This window comes from Passer montanus, unplaced genomic scaffold, assembly GCF_014805655.1.
Source record: "Passer montanus isolate IOZ18808 unplaced genomic scaffold, ASM1480565v1 scaffold9, whole genome shotgun sequence".
Taxonomy (NCBI): domain Eukaryota; kingdom Metazoa; phylum Chordata; class Aves; order Passeriformes; family Passeridae; genus Passer; species Passer montanus.
Window position 1 is genome coordinate 12,521,655 of NW_024374367.1, and position 20,036 is coordinate 12,541,690.

Sequence of the window (20,036 nt, forward strand, 5' to 3'; positions counted from 1 at the left end):
CTGAAACCCAGACCTGGAGCTCGAGAGCCCTGCTGGTGACACATAAAATCAATTACTGAAGCAAGGCACAGCTCTGCTTCAGGTAAACAAATACACACTGCAGGGTGAGAGCCTGGCAATGGAAAGGAATGCAGCTGCTTATTGCTGGCTTGGACAACAGACAAAGAAACTGCCAGCAACAAACAACAGCACCCATGGACGGATGGATGATCTCTCTGCTCACCAGCCTTGCTGGTCATTACCTCACAGCAGGTGCTCCAGGTAATACAGGACCTTCCACAATCAGTATCCAGACTGGTGAGCAAGAGACTGGAAAGACAGATGTTTCCCTCCCCTCTGTCAATCAGGAACAAGCTGGGCCACATTAAATGCCGATCATCAGCCTTTCAGAATAATCACTCTGTGATGATGGATAGCCCAGTGATGCCGTGGTGTGTCAGGGGTAAGGATCCAAAACTCCTTCAAGTGGCTTGGGGACTAACAGGTTTTCACACTGATCCCTACAACGCAGCAAGAATCTCACTTCCCTTAGGAGAAACACACTAAGAATGGAGGGGCCAAGAGTATCTGCTTTTACTGTGCTCATTAGTGGCAAGTGGATTTACCCAAAAATCTGTTGGCTACTAATTGCATTCATAAACTCCTCAAGTTCACTTATGACTTCTGGGAAATCAGGAATTTTGAATCAAGAAGCAATGTCCTCCATCCTGCAGAAAACCCTGCCTGCTCTATTTCTGCTGGAACTGAAGCACCGCGGGAGGGATGGGGAGAGATGCTGCATGTGGCAGCTCAGATATACAATTGCACTCATCCCACCAGGAATTCAGGCATCAGAAAAGCTTCACCCAAGGTGTTGCTGCCAGTTTTTCTGTGCACAGCACCTTCAGCCCTACCAGGTGCTGGAAATGTTTGTGCTTGCTCCTAAAACTGTGGCCTACTCTGCCCCCAGCCTACACCAGTGCACTGAGTGTATCAGATGCAGCAGTTTCATCTTCTTTTTCTTATTTAATTGCCTTGGAGAAGATAAAAACCATACAGAAAAGATGTACACAAAGTGTCTAAGTAAGCCAAATTGCTCTTTTTCCCTCCTGTTTGCATCAGAACACGGGGAATTCTCTCACCTGGTAGAGCCAGAGTTGATTTCTGGGTTGGTTTTTTGCCACACTTGATTCTATATTCATTTATGGAGTTTTCTATCTCCTGCAGCTTTTTTACAGCATCAGCATACTCTTGCTTTCTTTTCTTCTTCACGTTTTTGCAGAGGTCTGGCTCGCTGGCAAGTTTCTTTGCAGCTTCCACCAGCTTTTGGTGTATGATAAAATTGCTCTCCAAGTCCTGCAAAGTAGGGTCCTGCAAATTCATGAGAGAAGTTACTTGCTTGCACTCCAGAGAGAAATTATCAATGAAAGTCATTAATAAAAAGATCTATTTTTGTGGTGATGAAGTGAAATCTTGAGCACAAAATACAGAAATACCGAAGTTTATACAGAAGACAATCCCAGCATATGGAAGTCTTAGATCTTATTTCTGACTAGGGAACAATTTTGAGACCTCTTGGGCAAGGTCCAAAGTTCTGAAGCCCAGGTGACATAACACAGGTTCTTAAATTCAGGTTTAGGCTGCTAAACCTCCTGCTATGAGTCCAACCCTGAAAACATCGTTCAAAATCTCTCCCTACTTCAGAGAATATAAAAATGGAAATTGGTATCACCATACCTACGTAAGAGGGAGTTTCAGGCTTTAATTAATTGTTTGTAAACTACTTTGAGAAGCTCACATGAAAGGGAATGCAGAAGTGCTAAGCAACACATTATTAAATATGGTCAGCAGGATTCTGGTTTAATAGCATTTAAGCAGTCCACAAAATCACTTTGCTGCAGACAAGAAGCACACCAGCCCTGAGAGGCAGAGCAGTGAGTTTCTGGTAAAAGACAGTGCCAAGTGCCCAACACCTACTTAGTTGGATGATACAGCTTGTTAACAAATGTCACAAGGAATGAGGGGGAATGGAGTGTGTCCAGAAACTGCAAACATCTGAATTACCCTATCACTCGAGTCAGTCCCTGCCAGCAAAGTTCATTTTAGCCTCTTGAGCAATGCAGGGAGGTTTTACTCAGGTGGAATCTTCATTAAGCCACAGATAAAACTCCTCCTCCTGTCACCTGTCACAAAACTATGCTCACAGACAGATGATTTTGCAAGGGGGATAGAGCACACCCCTGCCACATTCTGGGTTCAAACACCATCCCAACATGACACAAGTGAATGCTTCAGAAAAGCCATGGGCTGCCAAATGGCATTATGCATCTGATCTTCTCTAATTAGCACCAAAATATTCATTAAAATTCATGCAGGGGTTCAGGTAGGGTGAACTGAAGGCCTTTAGAAATAGCCAATTTTTCTGGTCAGTTCAAAGCGTGGCTGAAAGAAGGACAGAACCCACCAAAATTTCCCACTCCACACAAGCAACTGCCTACTCTTAAAACCCCCAGGGAAGAGCTGGATTTTCTGCAAGTGTCTTTGGCCACTGTCTGGCCACCCCAGCCCCCTGTGCAGACAAGCTGCCACGCTCACCTCCTCACTGGGCAGCAGGTTGTCATCCAGCTTGAATGCTGTGCCAACACGCCTCCTCACCTGGGGAGGCTCCTCTCCAGCACCCAGGGGATACTCCTTGGGCATCTTGCCTGTCAGCTCCTGGGGAACAACAGAGAGGGCTCCAGGTAAGGCCCAGGGGGAGAAGAGGGCTCCCACCTGCCCGACCTCAGTGTGAGGTGCAGTTCTCACCGCCTCTCGCAGGCAGATTTTCTTCAGCTCCTCAACTTTCTGAAGCAGTTTTTCCTGAAGGAGTTTCTCTTTCTTCTTTAGTTCCATAATTTTCTCCTTCTTTTGTTCTTCACTGACCTCCGAATCCTGAGAGCCTGGAAAACACACTCTGTATCAGAGGATTTCCAGATAAAGGCCATTTTAATTGTCTGGTAGTCTCATTTGCCTTTTAACAAACAAGCCTCTTTAGACTTGGCTACTTCACATTCACATGCAGTATTACCTGATGAGATCAAACTGCCATTGCTGGCCATAATAAGCTGGTTCTTGGCCTCCAACGTCACCAGCTTTGACACTTTTGGAGTTCCCATCTCTGTCAGATCCATGGCGATATCATCCAAACTTCTGGCTGACGGAATTTTTGCCTGAAGGAGTTAAAAAAACCCAACAGCCTCATTGAGTTACCTCTAATTAACTTCAGAACACATCACAGAAGATGACATTTCACACATCATCTCCCACAAAATTAAGGGCTAAAGCAACAGCATCACACAGGTGCTTGTGGTATACAAGGGCAGTTTGGCATTCCTTTCCCCTCTCCCCCAAAACCTGAACCATCACCTCCCAGCTCAAATCTCTACAGCTTTCAAAACAAACACAGGAAAGGAGACAAAAGAAAAGGCAGATTAGACACCCAGGCATGGGAATTCCCTCTTCCATGATTATACTTCCATAAGCCTTAACTGCAGACAGGCTAAAATGGATCAAATACCAATACCACCACTAAGAGACTGCTCAAAAACAATTTGTAGTTTTTCTCTGGAGAGCAGTTCATCCATGGAAAAACACGTGCTGAAGGATATACAGGAAAGGTGTTGAAACCCATGCTTGCAGTAAAATGCCTCATAACTTACTTTGCTTTGCTTCCTGTCCAAGTAAAACTGGTGCTGACTGATTGCCATCACCCAGATGGACTTGATCAGGGAAGTGTTTGCATACCAGGTCTGCACCACCAGCCCACTCTGACCAAAGGTCCTTCTTGACACTGAAATTCTGAGGAGGTGAAAAGAAATGCAGTTTCAAGGCAGGTCTTTGATGTTTAAAGTCCACAATGCCTCTCTCTTAACCAGGTGAGGCTCAGCCTTTATTTTAGGGATGCAAAAACTCAAGATTTCCTTCATCCCATCACCCAGTGCTGCTGCAGACTTGGCCATGACAAATTCCCCCTGCTCCAAGAACTCCCTGAAGGGGCACACAGGGAATCTGAGAGGACACCCAGAGCTGTGACAGCCCCAGTCTGGGTGCCAAACACTGGATCAGGATCAGACCCAAAGCCCAGAATAAACTCAGGTTAGCTCTGAGGCACCTCCCACCCCATCCACCAGCACTGATGATGAGTTCCCACTGTGGGTAAAGATTAACCCCAATGGCAGAGCTGCCTCCTCCAGCCTCACCTGCGGGGATCGTGCACTTCCACAGCAAACTTCTTCTCACGGAAATAGAGATTTTCCAGCTGTTTCCATTGAAATAGCTAGGAGAATTGGGAGACAGAAGCAGAACATGGTCACTAAATCACCAGACCTCTCACCCCAAGGTGATAAAATTTCAGCAAATTACAATTCCTGTGTATCCTCAGCTATGGCATGGGCTGAGCAATAACTACATTCATAACACCAATTAAAAGAAGCACATAAGTATAGGATGCCCCCTCAGTAATTTCACACTCATACAGACAATGTGTTGCAAATTGAAGATTTTGCCAGTGACAACATCTGCCTCCATCAATAGCACATTTAATTTCACTGCTAGAAGTTCCCAGAGATCTTGGCAGGGCAGCTGAAGTAATTTTCTCTCTGATTAAACACAAAAATCTCTTTACAAAGTAATTGTATAGACAACTATGGTCTACTTCCCTGAGTCAGAGCATCCCCAGGGAATGGCAGCAGCTTGGAAAAACCAAGACCTTTCTCTTGTGAAGACACTGTGTGAGACATGCAGCGTGACATTTTGGAGCAGAGGTACAGCATGTACAGAACAACAGCAGCTACAGGAGGAAGCCACCCCCAGCACATCCTCCTGCTAGAAACCCACATATTTCCTGCAAAGTGCCAGCTGGGAGAAGAGATCAAAGCCATTTGGGGCTTGGCAGCTGCACCCGTGGGATCAGAATTTCATCTGAATTTGCTCTCCTTTTGCAGCAGCATCAGCCATCCCCTGGGGATGAGCCATGGGGGGCTGCCTCTGCCCAGCCCAGCCTCGCAGGTTTTGGCAGCACCACCTCCTGCCCCCTTCTCCAGCAGTGCCAGGATGTACGTGGGGACCCACATGGTGTCCCCAGGGGTGTCCCCCTGGCCATGCTGCACAGGTGCAGCAGCAGGCTGCAGTTTACATCAGCTGCTTGCCAGAGCTGCAGCCCACACAGAGGCACCGGAGCTGCTTCCACCCAGCTGGGCAGGCAGGGACAGGGTTCAGTGAGAGATCAGCCCCGGACAGCAGGGATCCAGCCGAGGCACCCAGGGCCTCACAGCAACTCCCTCCTTGCCCCACTGGAGTTCTTCCAAAGCCTCCAAGGGTGCAGCCACCACACCAGAAACCCCCGGGACACACAACATTCCTGCTGGCCTTTGCCAAATCCTGACATGCCGTGCTACCTCCCAGTACAGAAGCACTTCAGGTTTTGTAAAAAATGACACATGAGGCTGTAATGCATCCGAAACATTCGTAACACAATGAAACATAGCCCAGCACATTTGTGTTTCAGGGGAAAAGTGGCTCTTTCAGCAGCCTTTCCCTCTGTTTAATTAAAACTTTCCTAGAAGTACAACTGACTATTAGAACCTGCCTTAGAAAAAGAGAAGCCAAGTGAAAATGCAATTAATTTACTAGAATTAATTATTTTCTAGACGATTGTGGAAGTTTCCCTCTGCTGCTTAAGTAAGTTTATGTTTGTCTCACAGCCCTCCTGCCCAGCCACACCACTGTCAGAAACGCCTCTTTACAACCCTGCACTGATTTTGAAAATAAATACATGTACAAAAACGCGAAAGGAAGCAACCCAAGCAGACTGCCAGGACATTGAGCAACAGGCGCCCGTGGGTGCTCCGGCAGCGATCCCAGCCGGGATCCCGGCACAGCCCCGGCTGCTTCCCAGCGCCCCGCACTCACCCCCCGATCCCGATCCCGATCCCGGCTTCCCGGCCCCGCCGGGCAGTGTCAGGGCTGGCATGGGCAGGCACAGCCCAGGCGGCCGTGCCGTCCGTCTGTCGTGCCGCTCTGCTTTGGCAGCCTCGCCTCCCAGTGCTGACACACGCCTGACATCACCGCCCGCCCGCTCCGCCGCGCCGCCTCCCGCTCCCCTGCTCCCCCAGATAAACCCCTGGTCCCCCCAGCAGCGGAGGGAACAAGGGGGATCCCACCGGGGGGCTGCACCCCTCGGAGCCCCCCGGGTGCCTGTGGGGGCCAGGGGCGTGGGGGCTGCCCGGGGTCCCCGCGGTGCCGAGTGCCGGCCCCGCCAGCCCTGACTCACACCCAGAGGCAGCAGGTTCAACCAGAAGCATCATCCCGGCCGCCCGCTCCCACGCTCGTAAAAACCATGGGCGTGCTTCAAACATGACCTCTGGAAAAAGAACTGCCTTGCTGCGCCTCTTATCGTGGCGGGGTTTGATTCCCCGTCCCCTTTATCACTTCCTTTGGGTTTTTCCCCTCCGGATGCGCTCGGCGTTCCTAAGGGTTGCGGGGAAAACGAGCATCTGGCCCAAGGTGAGGAGGGTCGCGTTTGGCAGGAGGACAAAACGCAGCAGCCCCAGCAGAGGGACACACAAGGGTCTGTGCAAATCCGACACCAGGATCACTTCCAGTGCCGAGAAAATAAAAAATTGAAAAGGCGTTTGCATTTTTAAGAAAACCTGCATGGAACTGCCTCAGGATGTGGGCAGAGCTTTGCTCCATTTCCTCCCCACCCTGTGAGATCCATCCCAGCCCAAAAGGAGCTGACGGGAGCCCACAGCTGGGTACATTCAGCACCAAGACATCTCTGCCTCCTTGCCCAAAGTCTGGGATAGCTGCAGCTCCCCCCTCTGCTGCTCCACAGCAGCAGAGATGGGAATTGGTGTTGTACCCAAGACACATCTTTGCTCTTGAGGACTAAAAATGCCCTGTCCTCAAACTATCTCACTTAAGAACAATATAAGCTCCTTAGCTATCACCTTACCTGACAAACCCTCATAACTCAGGTCCTTGTAAAAAAAGGCTGGTGATTAAATGAAGAGCTTCAGAGTAAGTTGTGAGCCAGTAATATTTATACAGATGCACATAAAAATAATCCTGAATGAAAGTATTACACTTTCCTGCCTAACACACTTGGATTCATGAAGACAAGAGGGAAAAAAATGGACTCAATACAAACAAGAACAAAGCAATAAAGTAATAACTTTCTTCAACTGAAATTTTTCTAACTCATGGTCAAAAGGCAACAGTCAGGAAACCGTCACTGCTCTAGAGATATCCTGCTCCCTTCAAATACTCCCTACCCTGTACAGACATGTTCCTAAATAATTCCTAATTTCAATCTTACCTAAACTACATGCATATTTAAAGACAAAAGAGTGGTAAAAAAAAAATCTGGAAATCTGGAACTGGTTTTTGAGGGCTGGAAGAACAATTAGGAATAATTAAAATGTTTTTGTGGCAGTTTTGCAATGTATGTTCCCTTTAACCAGATGATTAAGTCCACCTGAGCTAATTAATGTTTTCTTAATAGCCTTCCCATCCATGTAGGTTGTCAGATCCTTAAATACTCCTGAAAACTACTGAGCATCCCAGGGGCTGCCTGTCTGACTCTGAGTAGAACTTGGCCTGGTCAGGTTTGTTTTTCTGATTTTTTTTTTTTTTAGAAGGCGGAGGTGCAGCTCTGATCACATCTCATTACCCAGGCACCTCTGTGCACCAGCCAGACTCCTACCACCCAGCTGCTGCTTTTCCAGCCCACGAGTTTAGGCTTCCCTGTGTTTCTGCTGTGATTCAATTCCAGATACCAGGGAGCACTGAACAAAAAGGAATCGCTGTCATTCCTGCACAAAAAGAACAGTAATAGTCTAAGGCTGCCCAAAGAGACATGGCATGCCTAAGTGTAGAAAAGCAGCAGCTGGTTTTTCACCTGGCTGATCTTGCATCCAGTTTTGAATAAAATGCAAGTTTGTCCCAGCCTGACAGCAGGAGCAAACTGGCTCAGAAGAACAACCCTGGCAGAGACCCTGTCCAAAGAGACCTGCAGGAGAGCTGCTCAGGCTCCTGAGTCAGTTTTGCTGTGAGCCTGATGGATTTTGTTTAAAAAATGGTATTTTAGTATTTTTTTACAACGTTTCTTTTTGGAATGAGATGTGAATGTGGAGAGCAGCTGAGCTCAGGGGCAGTGTGGCCACATGCTGCTGCACCAGCCCAAGGGCCAGAAATGCACCTGGGATGTTCCCAAAGTTCGTGACAAATTCTGACCAAGAGCTAAATTACCCAAATCCCTGGCTTTCCACCCAAAGGGTCTTTGGGTAAGGTCAGCATGGAAGTGCAAGCCATGCCACAGTGTTTGCAGCAGCCTTTCCCTCGGGAAGCACTTCCAAAGCACCTCGTGGTACGTGCAGTGCCTGCAAGGAGGCTCAGCAACCAGCACCTCAGGAACTGGCTGGGAACAGCAATCTGCAGACAAATCTGGCAATTCACAGCAAGGAAACATAAAAGATTTCTGCCCACAGGAATGCACCCCACCCCATGAGGGAAATTACCACCCTGGCAGCAGTGCTGGGAGCAGGCTGTGTTTCAGCCCCTCCGCTGCACTCAGCTGTCTGGCACCCTGCCTTCAGCTGGAATCCTGTGTTTCACGGCTGCCGTGCCTGCCCGTGGAGGGAGGCACCTGAGGAGATGGCAGCAGAGCCAAACTGCCCCACCTGCAGCAACTTCTGAGGGAAGGAGACAGACAGCTCCCACCTGCGCCAGCGTAACTCGGCAGAGCTCACCTGCAGGCATCCTTCATCCCTTAAATATTAAACCAGTCCTTTAAAAACCTTTTCGATCATATATTTTTCTAATACCTTATGATGCTTTTATTCCTGGTCCTCACTAGCACTGGCATTATAAGACTGAGAGATGTCTCAACATCAAACTGCCAAAAAACGTTTGTGTTTTGCAGCAGGTGACGTTCAAGCAACTTTTTGCACATCTGGAAAGATCTGAATTTCAGAGCAGCCTCATAAAAACTCTGTGTTTTTTTTAAGTAATTATGTGAGATTAGTATCTTATATCAAAATCAATGGCTTGGTGAGAAATAAACACCATAAAAGAAATCTCTGCCTAATTAGAGCTGCCTGCTGAGGAGGCTGTTCCAATGCTGCTGTGTTCTGAATATTCAGCAAAGCAGGACAGCAAATTTACATTAAGTAAATGTTCTGCAAGGGAAAACTTTCAGCATCAACTCTTAGCATATGCTGAATTAAGAAAATATCATAATACCTCCTCCTCACAGCTCAGGAGCAATGCATCCCAACAAAGAGAAAGTCATGCAAAAGTTTCAGGGTGCTTGCAAGGATGAACAAAGAGCTCCTGGACAAACTCAGTCACAAAAAGATCCCTGCAGAGGGTGGGAGAAATACAAAGAAACTGTCTGAGCAGTCAGGGGTGAGGTTTAGAAGGCTAAAGCCCTGAAAGTATTAAATCCAGCCAGGGATATTGTGAAGGTGATGAGGCCCTGGCACAAGGTACCCAGAGCAGCTGTGGCTGCTCCTGGATCCCTGGCAGTGCCCAAGGCCAGGCTGGACGGGGCTTGGAGCAGCCTGGGACAGTGGAAGGTGTCCCTGACGTGGCAGGGGGGTTGAAATGAGATGATCTTTCAGGTTCCTTCCAGCCCACACCATCCTGTGTTCAACATTCCCTATTTCAAAACGAGTATATCCTAACAAAAGCACTTCTGAGAACACAATGCAGTCAAGACATCAAGCAGTAGAAATCATATTCTTGGACATTTGAAACAATACCACAGCAAGATTAGTTCTTCTCTTCAGATAACACAGTTAATTTATCACAAGGGAGTCGCCCACAGAAACACAATGAAGTGGGAGAACAAGTCCAAGAGCCAGCAAGCTGCCTTCTCCAGCCCTCAGAGGATCCTCACATATTGGCTGAACGCAGAATAAACTCAACTCATGCCTTAATACACCCTCCATTAACAAGACTTACATTGTTTATCTCACCAGTGAGAAGAATGGGGTAGAGATAAAGGGAGATCTATTCTGGCTTGAAATGACAAATAAAGTCCTGGGACCTGTTTTATACTTTTCCTAATTGATTCAGAGGATACTGGGGACAGAATCTTGGCATGCCACCTCACAGCAAGCAGGAGGCACTTCTCCAAGCAGGAGGTGACTCTCAATATTAACTGCAACTGAAAGAGAATATGTTTGCAAAGCAGCAGGACTGCAGAGCTAATCCCAGGTCTGAGCTCAAATCTGAGCAAGGGTTGCCAAAGTCTGTTTTAATGCCCTGTGAGACTTCAGGATGATAATCAAGTGAGCTCAGTGTAACCTCCAGCCAGTGTGGAGCCAACTGCTTTTATCTACAAAGACAATTTTCATAAATGACACACAAAATAATTCTCCCTTTTCCGTGTGTTACGGAGCTGGAGTACAGTGCCTCGTGCCTCAGCTGGCAGTCCTGGGTGACAGGGAACATTTGGGCTTCACTAGGAACTGCTCCCAAAGAAATACAAACTCCCAGGAGTGACTTGGAGCAACAAAACTCCCTTGTCCAAACCATCTCAGGTCAACCAGAAAAATATTAATAGCTGGAGCCAAACCTCCTCAGCCAGCCAGAGCAGGTTCTCCAGGTCCAGCCCAAGTCACACACCGGGCTCCCCTCACGGACGGTGACGCTGCAGCCCTGGCAGGGCTGGCTGATAGGGATCTGGGGATTGCTTCACCCAGGCCTCTGCTGCAAGTTCCTTCCTGTGAGGAGCTCCCAGCCTTGGACTCTATGCACTGGTGTTGATCCAATAACAAAATCTTGGGATAACCACTGCGCTCCAAGGCTCGTATTTAGGTGTCTTTGCCTGAAGACCTACTTGGATAAAGCCAAAAGGTTTCACTTTTTTAAGAGGGTAGTTATATTTCTTTGGATTTACCTGATCCTCCATTAATGGGTGCAGCTAACATATATTTTATTTCTATTACTAACAGTAAAATTTTATTCTAAATATGGACTTGGCTCTTGCAAGATGCCTGTGAGTCTGTGGTGAAGCAAACACATCTGACAGCACCGCAGAAAAGACAAGGGGAGCAGAATAAATCCCCCTGGTGTGAATTCACTGTGGCACAGGCAGGAATTCCTATTAAAAGCCTCCCATCCAAAATGCTGCAGCTTTCCCACCACAACCAGTGTCAGAGAGGTTTGCACACTCAGAGATCCCTTGTAGCTTTAAAATTCAGGAAGGCCAACTCAGTTTTCATTAGACTTGGACTCAGCCTTTCCATCTTATTATTCTCTATTTATCTATCAGCTGCATGTATATTTAAACATCACTAACTGGAGAAGTGGAGCACAATGAGGATGCTCTTTCCCAGATGGCTGGGGATAAACACAACAGCAGTTTTGATCCATGGAATAAACAGCTGGATAACACCAGCACATGGCAGTTGTGAGTTTGGCTCTATTCCCAAAAAGCAAAGCAAGAAAATTCTGCTAAATCCAGCAAAACTAGTACTGCTGCTCCAAAAGACAGGAATAGTTTACATGCCTATTCTCCTCTGCCTGCTGCTACAGAGACTCCTGGGAGATTCAGGCAAGCTGTCCATACTCTTCTGTCTCTGAAATAAATTCTGATACATTCACAAATATGAACAAACAACAACACTGATTAAAAGGAAATTCTGCCTGCTGCACCACAGGCAGCAGGACTGTAGATACACTGAAATAAGCAGCAGTATCTCAGCGTTTTAACTCCAAACTCAAGTCTTGGTGTGGGTGCCCCTCTAGACCTGATCTCTGCTTTTCCTCCCAAAAGCGATCTGATCCCAATCACTTACCCAAAGTGCACCTTGTATTTCAAACCCTGAAACATTTTTCATATAAAGAAACTGTTTGTATATTACCGTGATTGTTAAAAGCAATCATGGATCAGGACAAGCTGTGGCTTACATCATTTTTGTCCCTTTGCACTGACACCAGGAAAATCCTTAAGGATACTACAACCATATCCATCCCCACAGTTTCAATGAGCTTACTGTAATTAAACCTTCCACCTGCATTTAGGCTCCTCTCTCTCACTCTTCCCTTTAAATCTCTATCCTCTGTTGTATAATTATAATTTCAGTGAAGCCAATAGCTATTCTCATTTCCATTGTAATGCTTCCACTGCAGAGATGACCTCTGGTTTTTATTTTATTTTTCTTAAACACAACTCCTGCTGCATTCAAAGACAACGCCTTGTAACTAACTGTAGCAGGGTGTGACTTGGTATCTGGGCCCTGCTGACCTTAAAAAATTTTCTTAATCTGCCTGGTTGATGTTGTAAACTGAAATCCCACAAGCATAAAAAATGCTTGGCGAAGCAATGCTTTCAGCCAGGCAGGCTCCATTTTCTTGGAGAGCATTGCTGGTCACAGCTGGACATCTTGGCTGCAGAATGATCTTTTCCTGGCTGGAAAATCTTAATGATGTTGCTTAAAATCAGGGAAGTGCTCAAAGGCAAGAGGACCTCCTTGATGCTCTCCTTTGACATTCAATAGCTTCATCAAGTTGACTTGATTTACAAAGGGTTCCTCCTTTATTACTGTCTTTTAGTGCAGGCATGGGAAGAGACACTTGGGATAAAACTCTGTATTTTACTAGACAAAGCAAAGGAAGGACATGAGAGCTCACCCTTGGACACATAGGTACATAAATACACCAAAAGAAACCAAGTCATAGCCTGCTCTGGAAAAAGAGAAGATCAAGTTGGAAGCTTGAAGGGGGGGATTACTCTTTAACAAGGAAGTTTTGTTAAGCTGTGCTTTTTGGCACCAATACATTAAACAATATCATTTTGCAAATGTAAAAATTCCCTGGCAGGGAGCACAACTTTATGTGAACTCCTGCCCAGATCACTCCTGGGGAAAGAACAGCAAACTCCCAGGTCTCCATCCCCTCATGGCTTAGATGTTTCAATGAAGACACACTGGGAAGCAGTGGGTTGGAGAAGGAGAATGATCTCCAGTACTTGGCATTTATTCTCAATTCCCCCTTAGAATTTATGGAAACACACACTTCAACAAGCCTTCAATTTCATGCAGCTTCCCTTGTATTCTGCCTGTGTCAGTGGAGCCTTTTATGCTTCAGGCACAAAAAAAAACCCCACACCTACAAAAGTGAAGTGAAAACACTGCCCAAGTACAAGGCCTTGCAGAAACACAACCGCTTCATATTTCTGTAGTTATCCCTGGGGGCTGCCAAAATTCCCATCCTGAGACCACCAAACTCAAGACACACGAGCCAAAGCTCCCAAAGGGAGTTTCCACTATCTAGGAGAGGGAGGGATTTACTGCCTCAGTGCCAGCAGAAATCTCCTTCTCCTTCCAGCCTTTGGTCTTTTGCCCACCAGTCTAATAAGCAACAGCTTAAAAGAGTATATTCTGACATGCAACACCACACCATGTTCCCCCCACAGAAAAAAACAGATGCAAAAAAGCTTACTTTTCTGGGCTTAACTTTGTCTTGTAAGTCGTACTGGCCAATTCCTTTGTAACTTATTCCAAGCCACCACGGGATTCCTTGTTTATCCTGAAAAATGGATGTCTACGTCAACCAAGAGCTACTTAAGAATTAGGCAATTCCAAGATTACAGCCCTTTTCACTCTGCGACAAGTACAAGTGGGTACAGAACAAGGATTTTCTGGCAAACAAATTGAGGTGAAGTGGATTGCTGGGGTGAAGGTGGAGACTTTCTCCCTCTGCCTTCTGAGGCAGAGGCACAAACCCAGGTGGTGGCTGTGCAACGTGGGCAGAAAAGCAACAGTGCTGCTGAGACAACGGGGTGTCACTGTGAAGGGGAAGGACAGGGGACAGAAAACAACTGTGGCCAATGACTGCATCCACTAAATTCAGGCATGGACAGCCACAGGAGGAGACACCAGCACAAAGCATCAGCTTCTCAGGTACCACAGTCATGGCCATGACTCAAAAGTAAGGAGACATCATCTCTGCTGAGCTCTTCAGCACAAAGCACTTTGGCCCCGGCTCTGCTCTACAAATGGGAATAAATGGTGTATTTCCATCACTCTCCAAAAGTATTTCTCAGCATTTCCCCACTCCAAGCACGCACCACTAATCACCTGCCACTTAGGAGGAGTCTTTTCCACATTCTATTTTTCTAATCTTGATTAACGTCTCTGGGGAAACTATTAACCGTTTCAAGTCTAGAAGTGATATCCAGTTTAATTAAGGTGATAGGAATTTAGCTCCTGATAGGATTACATACGGTTTTACAAAGATTCCTTTCTGCTTTCTGGAAACAATTTTTAAAGTACATTGAATTGGGAAAAATTACAGGGGTTGAAAAATGTGGGGTTCCATACTGATAGAAGGGCACTGAATCATGCAACTGCTCCTTTAGGAATGCAATCCCTCATAATAAGCTCAGCAATCACATTATCTATAGTCAGTTACTGACCTTTACTCCATAGTAATGAACTCCATATGTTGGCAAAGCTTCTACCACTTTCATGTACCTGCAGACAGATTTATAGCATATCAGATTATTTTCTCTGGAGGAAGTAATATCTATTAACATATTTTTTTCACACATACATCCAGGACACGTCATTTATCATCTGCATATTTTGAAGGCTTTAATAGTTGAAGGCCCATATTTTCAGAAAAAAACTTAGCATCTTGGCTTGGGGAAAGATGGGGTATTTTGGCCCAGCTAAAGCAAAATGAAAATCTCTCATACAACAGAAAATTCAATCTTTTATCAGAAGATCATAGAACTGAAAGCAAAAATTCTGAACTGAACGTGTGAGCCTTTTGGGAAATGTTGGCAGTAAAGACCTGCCTATAATTACTCCATTATGAAGCTATGGTTACAAAGGATAGGCTCCAATGAATATGTTTATGCCATTGTACAACTGTTTCATGAGGCAATTCAGAAAACCACTGAACAGACCATTTTTCCCTTGTTTCTACTGAAAAAATACCACAAATTATTGAGACAGATTTACAGGCATTGAGGCACGTGAGAAAAAGTGTAAGGAGTCTGCACTGTGCAGTCATGGCCATCATCTCAAACATCTCATAACACATCCTACTGCATTTGCTTGTAGGAAAAACAGTAAATATTAATGGTAAATGAAAAATACAATTCCACAGGCTCAGTGGGCAGCTTGGATGACCTCGATGTTTTGAAAGCCAAATTCTGAACATTTCAGAATTTCTTACATGACTTAGGGTAATATGCACCCTTAAGAGTTTGGAGTGAAAATTAATTGATGGCAAGCAACGTATGGCAAGGAGTCTTCCAACAAAGTAAGATCCAAACAATTTCTTTTGTCTTTGAGGTACTCAAATGACTACACAAATGCTGAACTGCAAGCCTGTGGAATGTGAGACTTCAAATAATTCCACTTTGCAATGTAACTCAATAAAAAGAGAATCTGGCAGATACAAATGACATAATTTGCAGGCAATAATGACCCAAACAGTCTGCCTTGCCACTTCTCAACCAAAAAGAACAGGAGAAAAATAAAAATACCATCTTCACAAATTAACAAGTGTCATACTCACTGAACAATGGCTTGTCCTCTGGTCAGACCTTTGATTTGTGTATAATGCTCAATTACTCTGTCCTCACTGCAAACCAAGCACAAAACCCAATTTAGAGGCTCAGTGACTTTGTTCATGTGTGATGGCATCTGTCGAAGCTCAGCCACCTGCTCAGCATGCAGAGAAGGGTCCCCCTGCATGTTTCTTGCTCTAGTTTACATTCTGGTTCTTGCTGATTTCTTTTCCCACCCTTCATTAGGCAGAGTGGAGCTGCCTGGCTGATCCCCACCATCACATCCTGCCTTCCAGACCAATTAACAAACCATTTCGGATCAGCCTGTTCTGCTGCAGATGCTGCTGCAGAAGAATAGTGCTAATTGTGTAAATTCATCTTAATGTTCTAAAGGACCCAAACTTCAAAGGCTGGTTAATGCTCCATATGTAAGACAGAAGAAGTTCAACCAGAGCTGTTTTCATTCCCGTTTCTTTTCTCCCCCTGACATTTCATAGGTGAAAAAAACCACACATTTGTCAGCAATGACCTTTTTGCATTTTTCCTGTTACATATTTCAACATTTTGTTTCGGAGGAATGTGAAATAAAATATGCATTTCTGTGTCAGACACTTGAAAGCAAAGAAAAAAACAGCAGTATTCATTCAGAGACAAACAAATAATAAGCAAGCATGGTACACTTGAAAATCCATCACGTACACATCAAGCCTAAAAAACCAAAACAAATGAGGAGGTTAAATTTGCACAAAGGGCAGAAATTCCATGGAAACAATATCACTGATTCATCCTAAATGCTGTGTTCCTTTACAGCAAATTCAAGCCCCAGAATTGGAACTGTCTTACTCTTTCCAGCCTTTCTAGATTATTTTCTTCCCCTGTCCTGTCCAGAGGAGCTGGGTGGGCAGCTGGCAGCCAGCAAAGGTCAGCCCACCACAAGGGCTCCACTGTGTGACAGATGAAGACTGAGGTGCACTCTGCAAACCCAGCCTTGGCTGGAGCTCAGATTTTGGCTCCTTCTATTGCAGGGTCCCCACATACTCTGATCCAGCAGTTTCTGACACAGCAATTTAATTTGAGCAAACTTTCAAGGAGGAATTTGCATCAGATCTTGCATAATTTATCATCTTCTAAAAACTGGAAATGTTTGAACATGAGCAATTAGCTCCATGTCCTGGGCTGAAAACTTTTAGAGGAGTTTGCAAACTGCTTAAAAGTGATATTGTTGTTATCATTCATAGGAAGATTTACATTTTAAATTAAACAGCTCACCAGTAAGCAAGTGATGGATGCTCCTGCAGTGTCTTGGTAGGAAAGACAGGCAGTGTCTTCAAGTCTTTTCTAGTGTTCTCATCACTGAAAAAACAAAAATGGCCCCAAGTCAGTGCTAGTGAATCAGAGATGGACTCATCAGTTTGGGCAGAAGGAAGGGCTGTATTTGCTGCTCACAAACGTGGAGTGCTGCCCCATCTCAGGCTGTCATAGCAACGTAACTCTAGATGCCCTCTCACATGACAGTGATGGATATGGTGTCATGCTCATTATACACACACGTGATGCTCAGGCCACCCCATATCAATATTTATTCTGCACACCCTCACTCTATTTGCTGAGTGCAGAACGAGCCCTGAAACAGCTGCAGGAAAGCCCAAAAGTAAGGCTTGTGGTGCTAGGTTTTGCTCTGTCTTTAACAATACATTTCATGAAGCAGTGTGGTATTTGTTAAATCACAGAAGTTTAACAGTGATCTGATTCAAAACAAAGGGTTTCGGTTCATAGTTTTTAAAACATTTTCAGTGAAAACAGTTCTCCTGGAGTGCCCATTATAGAAAGTTCAAATATTCTGGACTCTAGGCCCAACCTGAAATGAAATACGGGGAGACTGAAGTACGTGAATGCAATTTGTCACAACAAAACCCCGGCAGAATATTTTAAAACCATTTACAGGCATCAGTAAAATGGTTCATATTTTCTCCTCACACGGTCCATTAATTAATCAGCTGAAACCTGCACGCCTCATTTCGGCATGATTTCTGCGTGCCTTTGCAGCAGCAGCAGCAAGCACCAACACGACTTTTCTATGCAAAGAATGCACCAGTCACGTCCATCAGCATCTGCCTCAACTTTGTCCAGGCTTCCCTTGAAGGTGTTTTTCTGCTCCCAACCTCTCTTCTCATCAGACTGAACTGTTGGAGTTTTCATCAGAGCGATGTCCCCCTTTGCCATGGGCACTGAGGATGGAGCTCTGCACATGGAGGACACAGCAACCCCCCCACCCACGATTCCATCTCCCAGATGTCACATGGAAAACGCAGGAGATGAAAGATTTTTTTGTTCCTCGGGAGCACAGGCTAATCGCTCTGCAAGGCTCTTCCCCAGCCCTGACAATGAGCCTCAGCCCTGAGTAAGGGGGACCACCTCTGGGGACAAGAAAACAGTTCAATCAACAGCCTATTTATTCTTCAACGTCTTTGATGAAGCTGCCAAGAAGGGGTCAATTAGCACCGAGGAGTGCTGGTTGCTGCACTCTTCTGCCAGGAGTATCCATTTTTCTTTGCAAGCTGGCCAGCACCCAAGTGCCACTAACAGGGACAGCTGGGTAGAAAATCAGGGTCTCTCCTTCCAGCACTCAAATACAGCCAATGCTCACAAAAGCTGAGTTTTATTCACCCCTTGCAAGCCCATTTTGATGAGATCAAAAGGCTGCAGGACATCTCAGCTTGCTAAGAGAAGGCAGATTACCAGGGGTTTGTAGGGTCACATGAAAATGCAGACACAGAGCACACTCCTCTGAGGCCTCAGAAATCAGAGCAAAGAATAAAAAAAAATAAAAAAGACAAGAAAACCCAACAAAAAAAACAAAAAAAAACCCCAAAACAACAACAACAAAATACAACATGGCCTGAACTCTCTCTTAAAGCTGGACAGCTTAGCCCTCCAAGGTCCTGTCCAACTTCAGTCATGGACTCACAGGATAATTGATAATTAAACCACAATTCTCCTCCTATTTTTAAACCTGATTTATCACTGCAATGGCTGCTCTAGCAGGCAGAGTTGGCAGGGAACTACAGTGAAGTAGGAGAGGTTTTGGAAGGAAGTATTAACAAAATAGCTCGTTTTTACCAAACAAAAGGGCTGTTTCTGTAAATGTAGATTCTGAGCCCCACCATATTCATTATCAGAGGTTTAATGGGTGGTTATTAAACCCCTGTTTAGTAACTTGGTTTTAAGGGCTGAGGCAGCAAGGAGGCTGATGCTGGGAGGCCAGGGCTGAGCTCTGGCAGAGCCGGGGACAGCTGACACCCAGCTGTCACCACCACACATGGGTGGAGAGGTCCCACACTCTCCTCCTCCAACCACTACAGGGCCAGGAGCCTCCCCATCACTGACAGTCTGAAGAAATGCCACAAATCCTGGCAGCTGCATCTCCCATGCTCTGAAACGCCACCTTCTGCAACATTTGCGGCCTCCAACCGCGCTGCTCGCCTTCCTGTTTGGGCCCCTCACCCTCTGTTTGGTTTTTGGGCCCCTTGCCTCTCTACATGTGGCTAAGTAGCAACTTTATCCTCACCAATGCCAAAAGGAGGGTGTTAGTTAAGACTGAGTGATGAGTACCAGCTCATCAATATGAAAATGTCTACCACTGAATTTAAATGTTGAGGCCCAGCCAGCAAAGCCACCTCCAAGCAGGGCCTGTGGGCTCTGATCTGGGACATGCAGTGATCAAAGGGCTGTCACCACGTCTGTGCCATGACAGGGGGCACGTCCCTGCAGCACTGACCCAGAACCACAGCCCTGCTGCAGACTGTCAGCAGGCAGAGGCCACGGAGCCGTGACAGCTTACAGCAGAGCTCGGCCTTCTCTCTTCCTCTGCCAGCTTACAAACCCATCCAATTTCTCGCAGCAACACTGATTTTATGAGGCAAAATTGGCTCCTGGGACTTGTCTTCCTCACAGGACCCAACCTCACACCCTGAGGTTCAGACACCATCCCATCCACAAGCACTGGGAGAAGTCCACCCAAATGGACTTATAAGGCCTGAAACTCTCTGGGAAGCAACATGAGGATTTTTTTCCCCCTGCATAATTGTAAGATCACGCATGAAACAATCCCAGAAAAATGTAAAAGACCTGGGAGAGACGGGGCACAGCTCCTTGCATGCTGGATGCCTTCAGACAGCGCAGGCTGGCACGCAGCAGCCTGGATCTGCTGACTGCACGCCCCAGGATTAGCGTTTGGGATGATTCACGGCTTCAGGGATAATAAAAGCCTCAAATGGTCCTCCCCCTCTTCCACAGAGTCCATTATCACTTCATCTGCACCAAGCAAATCTCCCCTTGACCTTCAGGATCACTTTCCCAAGCCCTCTGAGACCCAGCTGTTCCCCAGAGGTGACAACTCCCGATAGCAGGAGCAGCGATTTGAGTTATGACCTGTTCCTGTTTGGTTTCACAAGGACCACGAGGTGATACAGCAATCCCAGGGCAG

General features: G+C 46.0%; 1 protein-coding gene across 7 annotated transcripts in view; it reads right to left on the reverse strand.

Annotated features, from left to right (window-relative positions):
• The window catches only part of FRMD4B (FERM domain containing 4B), a 132,975-nt gene that overhangs the window by 9,993 nt on the left and 102,946 nt on the right, over positions 1-20,036 (reverse strand). For all 7 annotated transcript variants that reach the window (XM_039695382.1, XM_039695385.1, XM_039695383.1 and 4 more), the window contains 10 exons: positions 16,820-16,903; positions 15,559-15,624; positions 14,447-14,504; positions 13,471-13,557; positions 4,218-4,294; positions 3,678-3,816; positions 3,047-3,188; positions 2,785-2,918; positions 2,575-2,694; positions 1,122-1,350 (listed from right to left, as the gene is read on the reverse strand). In XM_039695382.1, coding sequence (XP_039551316.1) covers positions 1,122-1,350; positions 2,575-2,694; positions 2,785-2,918; positions 3,047-3,188; positions 3,678-3,816; positions 4,218-4,294; positions 13,471-13,557; positions 14,447-14,504; positions 15,559-15,624; positions 16,820-16,903 — 1,136 coding nt within the window. The remainder of the gene's footprint in view (positions 1-1,121; positions 1,351-2,574; positions 2,695-2,784; positions 2,919-3,046; positions 3,189-3,677; positions 3,817-4,217; positions 4,295-13,470; positions 13,558-14,446; positions 14,505-15,558; positions 15,625-16,819; positions 16,904-20,036) is intronic.